The sequence below is a fragment of the Lepeophtheirus salmonis genome, chromosome 6, assembly GCF_016086655.4.
Source record: "Lepeophtheirus salmonis chromosome 6, UVic_Lsal_1.4, whole genome shotgun sequence".
In the NCBI taxonomy this organism is placed as follows: domain Eukaryota; kingdom Metazoa; phylum Arthropoda; class Copepoda; order Siphonostomatoida; family Caligidae; genus Lepeophtheirus; species Lepeophtheirus salmonis.
In genome coordinates this window covers 43,700,447-43,712,424 of record NC_052136.2, presented here as the reverse complement: position 1 = coordinate 43,712,424, position 11,978 = coordinate 43,700,447, and the positions used below count along the sequence as shown (strand labels likewise).

Below are 11,978 nucleotides of genomic sequence, written 5' to 3'. Positions count from 1 at the left end.
TAGATATTGGGGTACACAAGAATTTTTGTAGTTTGTTCATATTATGCCAATATATTCATATGAAACAAATGTATAATTTTGCATAAATGGCAAGTGCCATCTAAGTATTTGATTTGATAACTAAACTTAAAACTTTTGGTTAGTATTTATAATACAAACTTGGAACAAAAAGGTTGCTGAATAAATAATGTTTCAGTTATGATTATTTAAATTTTACGTCCATTGAAATGACAGGATTAAAAATCAAGTAATACCGGATAAAATGAAATTTTACAGTTATTTTACAAGTGTCTTGTAGTGATACTTTTTTAAATGTAGTGATACATTCTTTTAAATCATTTATGAGGTTTAGTTTTTATTTATTGTTTTAACCATACTTTTAATAAAACAAAAGAAAAATATTATAAGGTTGAATTTGGAAAATAATTTCTCACATTGTACAGGTTTTAGTACTAAAAAAGTCACCGTACAATGTGAATTTTTCTTGTTCCCAAAAACTGCAACCACCTTTAGCTAGATTTGATAAACTCTGCATCGAAGGGAAAAGGATATATCGGTCCTAAAGACCATTAAATGAATAAAAGAGGAATCATATATATTCTTTTATTTATGATCTTATTTCCGATTCAAAGAGCATCGAAAATTTATAAATATTAGGTTGGGGAAAAAGTTATTCGTATTTTTTTGATAACTTCTTACCACCGAGAATCCAACTTTATAATGTATTTTTGTAGAAACCCTTGTCTCTATGGCAAAAAAATCTGACAACCTATTTTCACAGGCCTATATTAAGGACAAATTTGTAAGCCCAAATGCTTAAATGTATCATGTTTCGACTACTATTCGAGTTCAAGTTAGCCTTTTTTTTTTAAATATTTTGGTGGAGTTTGAGTAATTTTTAGAAAGTCACTTTTTTTGGAGTTTGAGTCATGATCGAGTCCAACACTATAAAATAATAAAGATAAATATGCAACACAATAATAATTTATTACAACAATTATTATTGCAAATGGTTTCTTCGTACTAAGTCCTCACAATAACCTCTCAATTGAACCTCACTTGGCTATAGGGGAGACCGGTGAGGGTTGGGCCACTTTACAGTGTTTTGGGAATAATATGTAAATAAATTATCTTACAGCATTCATATTTATACTCAAGATAGATTGATATGTTCTGCACATGATTTAATCAATTAAATTTGTAGCAAAGTTACATTTTCTGAGAACATCAACATCTGACTTTAAGTCTAAATTCATTGGTTGGCTGGTTGGTTGGTTGGTGAGGCTGCTTGCAACTGTTCTGGATTATCTATGGATTGATCTTGTTGGGTTACTGTGAGTGTTTCTTCTGCAACAGCTGTTTTCAACTGTTCAGGAGACTCTATAGGTTCGCAGAGAGGGCAGTATGGGTCATCCGAAGGTAGGTAAGCATAATCTGGAAAGAAGTTTCTGTTGAGGGGGGAAATCCCAGTCGCCTGAAACTCAGAAATTGCATTTGATGGAGTAAAATCAACAGTGTGCACTCTTTCTGTCAACTCTGCAATTTCATAAATGGTGATTTGACGTGCTGGATGGCTTTGCAGCCAATCATCACTCGCGTTGTCGTAACACCGTTTCATAGGTTCATTCACTGTTCTGTCTAATGGCTGCAGACGGTGAGATGTATCTGGAGGCAATGGCAGTATTAGAATGTCATTGTCTTCAGCTATGGTTATGGCTTTCAACGACACATGGGACTCGTGATTGTCCATAGTAAGAAGAACTTGGAGGTCTTTAGAGCATCTTGTCTGACGTATGAGGAAAGGCAAGTATTGGTCAGAAAATATCTAGCTGTTAATCCAACCAGATATGGTAGCTGAAGCCTCTGCTCCGGGCATGGCTCCATTGAGGAAGGGTGGGCTAACTTTTGCCCACGGAAACACATAGAACAGGGAATAGCTGAAGCACCAGCATTGATGCTGCATAGAACAGTGACCAGTTGTCCTCTCTCCCCAGAAGTAACAGACCAAACGGGTTTCTTCCCAACCTGACTAACTGCTATAGATAGAGCCTGGATAGTTGTAAAGCCTGTTTCGTCTATGTTATATACATCTTGTGGAGAAAACTTGTATCTAAAACAATACATGGTCACAAGCGATTAGAAGAATTATAAGCTCACTAGTTTTATATCAATAGTTATTACAAAACAATAACAGACTTGTTATGTTGTAGAAATGTCGTATGCTCTTAACTTGAAGATAGGTTGTGTTGAATTTTGATTAATATTTGATATTACTACCTGTTGTATACATCCGAGAGATTAGAAAATAACTCGGCAACTGTCACTCTGTTAAATGGTATAGATCTGGTCAATAAAGTAACTTCCGGCTTACGACATGAAAGCCCATTTGGCTTCCGAAACCCTCAAATGCAATACTAGAATACTAGAGCAATTTAAATGACAGTTTAGTTTGATTCATCGTATTGGGCTTGTACGAGAGAATGTAGTAAGCAAAGTCAATTGGAAGAATAACTATTGAAAATGTTCACATTGTTGGAACAATGCGATTTTATTTACCAGCTGCTGAATTGGTGGTCCAGGAGTCTGGCATACTAATATCATTGGCCTTCCCAAACTCATAACTCCATTCAATTAAAAGAGTTAGTCCATGGTATCGATTGTTCAAATCTTTGATCTGGTTACCCAACAGTTTCTCAATGAAGAGAGGAATGGTCAGATTTAGATTTCTGCACTGTTCATAGCCACGGGCCAGACGTTCTTCAGGGGGCATGCTTATGTAACGTTGCAACGTAGTCTTTGACAAACCCAAGTTGGTCGCTGCTCCTCTAATTAACATATTTCCATTTACCCTTCTTTCAGCTGCCTTTGCCTAACCTTCTTTATCAATAGCCCTAGTATTCTTTCTTTTGTACACTCGACCCAAATTCAACTGTAAAAATAACTGTTGTGTATTCTTATTTTATGTTATTCCCCTTCCTGTCTTAATATTCTATTTTATATTACATATAGTAAAGTACTGTTTCACGTATTATGTATTCGATATACAAAGAGTCTTGTATGTAAATGTTTTTAGAGTATACCATGAGCTCCTAATAAAAACAACATCCTTCACTAACTATAGTAGGGATATATATGAATAGAAATAGAGTGTATTCATATTTAACAAGTACATAGAAATAATATAGAAAAATAGAGGAGATTATTTATATGTGACAAGTGAGACTCTCCTAATGTAAATGGCCCAACTCTCACCATTTCCTGTTTGAAAGTATAACGTGAGATACAAATCACTAAAAACAATGCATTGCTTAGATTTTAAACTTAACACATCCAGTTTTGTTTCAACCATCTACAGCTAATAAAATTACCAGCATATCAACTCAAATTTATGTCATATTTTTTTGCTCTGTTACATCTACAGAATTAACTTTTCATTAAGAATTTCAAAATTTGTAGATTGCACAGCTTACCTTTGTCTCTCATGCTTGGCTAACATGAAGGAAAGGAAGTGATATCATACTTACATAATTGAGTGTAAACAAAAGCATGTGATTAACCAATTACTGTAAACAGCGCATGGCCCAACTCTCCCACTGGCCCAACCCTCACCGGTCTCGCCTATCGACTAATAGAAAAAAAATTAATAATTTAATCAATTACAGCAAGAACGATAAAACACTCATTTTATTATTACAAAAATATTCTTCGTTCAATACAATTACTTTTATAATTTCTTAATCCGTTTTTTTCCAATACCTCGCATGAAAGTTAGCCAATATTTATTTTTGTTTTTTGCATTACTATTGGCATTATACAACTTAATTTTAGTTTAGGTTTTAAGATTCTTCTTCTTTAGAAGTAGAACAGTTTATTTTATTCCATAATATTATTATAATTACTGCAGCCAAGGAATTTTTTGTTTTTGCCTTTGTTTGTATGGGCACTTGGTAGTTTTGCGTTAAATTATTTTGCCTCATGACGATTTAATCTTAAAGCCATTTTGCCTCAAGAATAGTTCGCTTTTGTATAATAATAAACGAGATTTATATTTTTTGTTAAAATTGATGTTCCTTTCGATTTTTTTTATAAAAATATATAATGTGCAATAATATATAAGGCATGAAATGGTTGTTGTCTATTGGAAAAATAATAAAACCATGCCCCAAAATTTCATTGCTAGTTTTATTAGAGTTACTATACGCCCTCTTTACTTCTTTTGCATGCATAAGATGAAATAACACATTAGGATTTTGGGTGTAAGAGTGAACGGCTATAATTGGTAGTAAAGTTATGATATGTCTCTTACTGAGGCATTACTTTTAGATTGATTTATTGTTCCTCGAAAAGACACTTCTCTCGGTCAAACCCTGTTATTGGTGACTGATATAGGTAACAATTTTTAGGTTTAGAAGGCCATGAAAGACATTTTTCTAAAAGCAAACTTCTTGACCAACAATCAAATTCATAGAAAACAAAAGTAAAGTATGTAAAATTTTAAGAATTATTCTCATTTAGTGTTGGTATGTCTCTGTGCTAACTTTTTTAAAAAGGATATAAGGTTTAGAGAAAAAGAAAAAAAGAGAAAATAAGAACATAATATGAGATTTGAGCAAACAACCGATCAAATGCCACTCTCAACACCTCAATTTATATACAGAAAGTTGGGGCTGCTTTGGGGTACCTCAAGTTCCCAAAACAAGATGAAGATGGTGATGGGTTCTTAGTGGTTGCTTAAATATTGGCGGTGGGTTTCATCCCATTTTTGGACCAGGCAATACCCCAATTACGCCACAATATTTGGAGCATAAATAGGGCCTGTGAGGAGCTCTTAGTAGTTGCTTAAATAGTGGTAAGGAGTTTCATCCCATTTTGGGGCACGGCAGAAGCAAAAAACAGCCATTTCATTTGGGGGAGCCCCTTATTTTAATATCTACGGTCGACGTTCTGTCAGTCGATGTTTTGTCTCGTTGACGTTTTGTCTTTTCGACGTTTTTGCCGTTCGATATTCTGTCGGTTTTATACACCCACCACCAAAAGCTTAGTGAATAATTATTTACAGAAGGTATATTAAAGACTTCAAGAAACTAAAATATGTAATATTTATAAATGAGTAATATTTGTAAATACAAGACTGATAACTTTAAAAAAAAAACATTTCCATCAATTTTATAAAAATAGCAGGGTTATATCATTATTGAGTATAATTAATTACATATATTTTAAATATTATCCCATTTTGTGTCCCTTCAGAGTCACTCTTAAGCTACAAGCTTAAACAAACTATATTTTGAAAGCCTCTCTTGTATTTGCCGACGTTGATACCAACCAGTTGGAGGAGCTCATCCTCTCCTTATAATGCCTATAGATCTAAGCCTCTAATACTTTTACCACAGAAGCATTAGGAGAACAAAAGTGGAAGAGGTGAAAGGAAGTATCGATGTTAGTTCCACAAAAATTGCAAATCAACTCCTCAGGGATGTCTCTGCTATTGTTGGTATAGACAGACGAATTTGCCAATCTCTATGTACAAATGCCATTTTTGTTTTGCATTACAAAAATGATTTTTGAAAATATGACTCACACCCAAAGCGTCCAGTGTATGTTAATTATCACCATTATTTTCCTCACAAGGGTTAGTACACTATTGACTGCTGTATTCTGGGGGAGGGGGGGGTGTTGGAAAAATTATGAAATTGAGAAAATTTAATTTTTGCCCGTCTAATCTAGTGCCTAAATATTTTGGGTATTTTGGCGGGAAAAAATTAAAACCAAGCCAAACATTTTGAATCAAAAGTTAGTATTTCAATAATTTTCTACATTTTTTATACAATATGTCTCCCTCCATTCTGAATTATGGGGACAAACAGAAGCACAGCTAGCCTAAATGAAGTCTGGGGATAAGTTGTTCCACTCCTCTGTGATCACGACCTTCAGGATTTTGACATTCGGGCGAGAAGTCATGTTTGTCTTGCCTTCCAAGACTCACAAAACAGCGAAGTCCAAGGGATTCACGTGGGGTGAAGAAGAAGGCTAGAAGTCTACCGACCGAAAGGCAGCCATGTTCTCCCTGTAGAAATGTTGTACCTTCTTGGACGTGTGTGCAGGAGTGCTGTCTTGGGTAAACACATAGTTGTCTCTGGGAAACGTGCTCTTCAACCATGGAAATATATGGTACCTTAGGACCTTGTATTATACGTCCGTGTTAAGGATTCTGATTTTTGAGCCCTCGCCCTGTAATAATTATAACTAACTATACTGTAATATCAATACTATGATAGTATTTATACAGATTCAATATCATCGACATTGGTGGAAAAAAATGCCATCAGATCCAATGTCGCGTAAGGATTATAATTTGTTGTAATTTAAATTGAGCAATTAAAACTAACATTTTGGAGACCTTTGTGAAATCGCCAATTATCGAATTACCTAATCAACTTATCGTTCACACCTATCAAATAAGATGTCGAAATTGGCTATTTTATTATTTGTCTGAAAAAATCGTGACCATCATTCTCAAAGGCAATTGCATTCTACACTTTTAATACGATAATATAGTATCGAATAAAATACTATGTATGATTTGAATATTACAAATTTATATATATGTAATTCATTTTAATAATAGTGAACAGATGATATAACAGTGATAGTCTTGGAGTACATAAAAGAAAATAGCAGTTGTTATGATAGACTTTTTTGGCTAACTAACTACTAGAGGATTTTGGTATTTTTTATGTTCATGTTTATTCAAAGGTTGCGTGATACAATAAAGATAACAATAACGTGACCTCTGATAATTTTTAATAGAAAATCTACTCGTTTTTAATACATTTTGAAAGAAAAGAAAGGGGGGAAAACAAAAACCAAATGTTTACTTTTTCTACTAAAGAAAAACAAGTCGTCTATGATTTTTTATTCTAAAATTTATAAAGCTATAAGCATTGATTTATAAACTAATAAAAATATACATTTAAGCAATAAATGTTTTTTTGTATATTCGGTATGAAACATAATAATTGTTACTTTTATTTTTTTAGTTCTAGAAAGATCAATTGTTGATATAATCCTGTTTTAAAAAATACATGTTTCTTTCTTTCTGAATGATAAATTTATCACAATCAGACTCCAAGACTTTAATTACTAAGTTTGCATCTATTTATTGAACAAATATTGCAAGGAAATAATGAACATATTAGCATTCACAACTAAACACACTAACACAAAGGCTTCTAATATATTTCGTTAACAGCTGTCGATTTTTATCCTTCTTTCGTCCTATCAGTATTCAAAACGTTGGTTTGGCAAATTTGAATTCTTGTTATTAAGGTGTATATGTGCAACAGGCTTTATGAAAAAAACAAAGATAGATTCAATTTTCCTAACAGCAGTTTTCATTCATTTTCATGAGTTGACTCATGTTATGCTCTCAAGAAAGAAAATTGGATTTTTAAATTAATTAATATCGATCAAGTCCCTTTCTTTTGAATTTATCTCATTTCATACTCTGCTATTGATACTTAGTTGGATAAAATTATCAATTCAATGTATATAATATTTAATAACTATTATATAAATAAAAATCAAATGTTGGCAACAAGAAAAATACATCAAAGTAACTACCTTGTATTTTTTTCAAATTTTTCATTTCACAAAAAAGGTAGTTGTGACGATTTTCATCACGGGTTAATAAATCAATCACGGCGTTACCTTGCCAACACAAAAATTTACTTGTATAGTTGTAACACTTCATATAAAGCATTAAAACAAAGCAAAAAATTACCTTTTCTTTAACATATTATATCCATGATAGTTTGTATCTAGTAAAAAAAAGGACGATAACTCCTCAGGAACTAAACAATGATAGGGTGCATGATAATGCATCATAGTTTATGACGTCACGGCGAGCGAAAAAAAAGCAACAGATTAGCATAACTGAAGATAGGGGTCCCTTCGAAGAAAAAGGTTGGCCTATGAATCAAGAGACTGATCAGAGCTGAGGTAAATCTCATAATTAATGGGTAAGGGATTTAAACGTATTTAAAATAGTAATTCAGCTACAAACAAGAAGTTTGATGTTTTTAACGAAACATAAAATAGGGTGCAGAATCGCTTCAAAGTTTATTTTCAAACAAATAAAAAATGATTTTAAAAGAAAATTTAGCACACGCTTAAAAAATCCTAGACAACCACACCTCATAAAGAGTTATAAATTTTAAACTCTAATAGAAATATTTTCATGCTTTTCTAAATGATGTTTGGACCATTTAATGTATTTTTATTTATCTATGTTCTGATGTCATGATGATCATTTAAAAGATGAGGATTCCATTTCTAACATCAAGAATGACAATTTTTTGTATTATTTGAAAGCTACATTTAATGACATAGAATTATTCAGAATGCCGTTTGCTTCTCTTGATAACCCTGTCCATATAGTGCCAGTTGTCCCGAGCGATCTAATGCGGATCCAGCATTGTCATTGTACGATTAATTGACTGCCCAGGGCCTTCACAAACGAAAAAAACCAGGCGCAGGCCTCATGTTTGGCCCTCTACCAGGTATAAAAATTTCCTGGGTACAGGTCAAGGTTGTTTGTAGACCAATCATCCAGCACTTTTATAGCCTTGTGGGCCGGTGTTCTGTCTTTTTGGAAGGTATAATGTCTTCCTTGGGCTACTCCATCCATAAAGGAAATGTAAATTAAAAGTGCTAACCCATTACAAGGAAAAGTTGGATCTGCACGAGGTTGCCCGGGCCAACCAAAGCTTCTTAGGGCCCTTTGACTGAGTTTATCAAGAGAGGTGGATATTTGTATGAATAATCGAATGTGGGTTGTTTGTTTTTGAAAGAAAATTTGCGAGATACTATCAAAATAATTACTTTATAAATATTTGTAATATGTAAAATTACAATTAATTAGCAATAAATAATTTTACAAAACATAATAGATAAAAGAGCTTTGACCTATTTAAGGCCTTTGAAATACGCTCAATAATTATCAATTTCCCTATTTTATCAAAGATAATATTTCTCTTTTCTCACTTCATCAAACAATCTAAAAAATGAAATAATGATTCCTTTCTAGTAATATGAAGTAAAAGATAAGGCACTATATGGTAGGCAAATCATCGAAAATGTATATAAAATAATGGAAATTGTCGAATTGGACCCGCATGTTACCAAATATTCTTTTTCCCAGGAACTAAAGATTAGCCAGAAAACTGTTTAGAACCTTCTAAATCCTAACTACGTAAATTTTAATTTAAAAATAATACAAAAAAACGTTCAGGACTTTTTACTTCACCTATTATTTATAGGTTACTAGAAAAATTACCCGAGGAGAAAATTTGCCAGAAGGGAAATTGCCCAAGACAAAACACATCAAGTCCAAATTATTGAAAAATCCATTTATTGAAATAGGGCTTTCAAACAAAATAACAATTGAGATACGTATATTAAGGTGGTTTGTTTTTCAACCTTCTTCGAATTTCGATTAAGACTAGGCCGGAAAAGTTGTCATGTGGTAAGAAAATAACTTAAAGAAAATTTTATTTCCAATGATGTCATCGTTAGGTAGCACATCCACATCACATTTTAAAAAGAGACGAAACTTATTTATTTCGTCAATAACGATTATAATTTAGCATTAATCATTATTTTGCATTTTTTTTTTTTTTTTTGATTGAAATAATTCTAACATATAAAAAACATTTATAAAGATTTTTCTACAGCTACTCTATGGAGCAAAAAAAGAGCATTATATAATAAATTATTTATTTTTTTCTTGTAAAATTGTAAAAAAAAAAGAAGTGCACTATGCAAGGATCATCAAGTTTTCTTTACTTTTGTCACTTTCTTTTTCTTTTTTCTTGTCCATCGCAAAATTTCAAACAAATAGTTTAAGCACTTTTTATAAGATAAAAAAAGTGTATCATAATTATTTTATAAGAAATAACTAAAAATATAGATATTCACCAAGTAAAGAGTTGTTGGCTTTTTTTATCATTTTATCAAGATGTGCGAGCTAAGGGTGACCTCGTAAGATAATATAGTTTTGCTTAGGTAATTTTCATGCTATATGACAGCTTTTCTGCACTAGCCGTAATCAAAATTCTAAAAAAGTGGAAAATTTAATCTCTCTATCTTGTATATTCAGCATTCCTTTTTCTTTTTCTTTTTTTCATTCGGCGCATTTTTTTAAAATCCGAAATATTGTCTTCTTTTTCAATTTGTGAATGCAAATAAAAATGAAATATTTTTAGTTTAGACTAAATATAAATATAAAATTTAATGATCCCCCTTTTTTTTTTAATCATACTTTATTAAAAAGACAAAAAATGAAATTAGAATGTTAACCGGGCCAACCGTTACCAGTAATCCATTTATAAATAAAAATTATGATGTACATGGCTGGATCTTGCATGAGTTATGAAACAAGTTTATAAACTATTAGTTATTTATTGAAACCCAAAGAACATGTTTTAGTCAATGTATTCACCCTTAGAAATGATGGTGAAATTCAGGAGGCGGTGGAAGCTGCTACAGACACTCTGGATGGATACGGCGTTTCTGGAGGTACAATCCTTGTTAACAGAGGTATTCAGGGCGTGGGAGCTGTTATGGCGTCACCAGTAGTCCTTGAACTCCACGTTTGTAAAAATAAAATTGTCTAGGCGGTGCAAGTCTGGACTCTTCGGCGGCTAGAAGTTCTTTACCAGAAGTGCATGTTGGCCTAAAGCCACTCTTGGGGTTCCTTTGCGGTGTGGGTATTCTATTCTCGTATTGTGTGATCATGGGTATTTACAAAGAAGTAGTTTCAAAATCCAGGGGATTCAAATTCGGACGGGAGGGAGACTAAAAGTTGTTGCTCCAAAAGGTAACAAAATGAATCTCACTACATGTATGAGAGTGAATATCATCTAGTGGAAAGGTATAGATCTCTTACTTGAAGTGGTAATTGGTACATGCCTGGAGAATTTTCTCAATCTTGGTATCCACGTACTCAAAGCTGTTAATCTTGTGGACAAATAATGGGAATGTTGTCAATATTGATTGGATGATTTGTGCTAAAAAAAGTATTTGGAATGTTTGTTAATACTAAGGTTTTTAAATGATTGGCATAATAATATGTACTTGCATGATTAAGATTTGAAATAATTATACATAATATTACTATTGATTTATTATATAAATATGTATTTACAAAAACATGGCCTCCTTAATGTCTTTGGCTTTATCTAAGGATTGAAAAATCTCGACCAATTTCAAAGAAAAGGCAAATGCCGTTCCATGTCCACAACTTGGGATGAAAGGTCCACATCGTCTTCCACATATTGATAGCCAACTTTGACGAAATCAACCTTAAAGGAGGGATATGAATTGATTTTATTATCAAGGCCATTGGAGGAGATGAGGGTCGGGCGGCGTAGATGGCTGCCACAATCCCACTGTGAGGCTGTTTTTCCAAAACCTCCTTCACAGTGGGAGAGGCTCCAAGGTGCTAAACAATTTAAAGTCCACCAGGCATGATGACAGTGTCGAAGGACTCAGAGAGATAATTCTTGAGTGCCGTTTCTAGGATGAATTTCATATCCAGGGAACAATTGATGGGCTGGACGCTGTCGGGCAAACCAACCATTATCGTGGTGATATCCCCTCGTTGGACGAAATCCACGATAGTGGAGGTCTCGTTTTTCTTCTCCACCTTCAGCAAGAAGAACAAGAGCATACTTGGACCCCATAGCGGTGTAGAGAGAGAGCTTCCAACTTCTGTCATTTTAAATATACGATAGAATAAAAAGGGAAACAAGTTAATCAATAATTTACCACAAAAATTTTAATAATAAAATCTCAAAAAAATTCATGAGTTATATCAATTTAATTTGAAACTAATTTTTTCCGTATTAAGCGCCCCCCTTTATCTCATCATAGTTAGCTCTATATGTTGTTCATTACAAGTATTTTTAAAGTTAATT

At 32.9% G+C, this 11,978-nt stretch overlaps 1 protein-coding gene, 1 long non-coding RNA gene and 1 pseudogene across 2 annotated transcripts; 1 reads left to right on the top strand and 2 right to left on the bottom strand.

Annotated features, from left to right (window-relative positions):
- Positions 1–1,252: 1,252 nt before the first annotated feature.
- LOC121120051 (uncharacterized) lies at positions 1,253–2,770 on the bottom strand. The gene is made up of 4 exons (XM_040714898.1): positions 2,557–2,770; positions 2,278–2,401; positions 1,843–2,110; positions 1,253–1,786 (listed from the first exon to the last, which is right to left on the bottom strand). The coding sequence occupies exons 1-4, from the start codon at positions 2,768–2,770 to the stop codon at positions 1,253–1,255; spliced, it is 1,140 nt and encodes a 379-aa protein (XP_040570832.1).
- Positions 2,771–5,802: 3,032 nt separating this feature from the next.
- LOC139905824 (uncharacterized) lies at positions 5,803–6,597 on the top strand. The gene is made up of 2 exons (XR_011780893.1): positions 5,803–6,233; positions 6,290–6,597. It is a non-coding gene; the product is annotated as an uncharacterized lncRNA (long non-coding RNA).
- A 4,605-nt stretch (positions 6,598–11,202) lies between these two features.
- LOC121119656 (glutathione-independent glyoxalase DJR-1.1-like) lies at positions 11,203–11,744 on the bottom strand (annotated as a pseudogene).
- Positions 11,745–11,978: the final 234 nt, after the last annotated feature.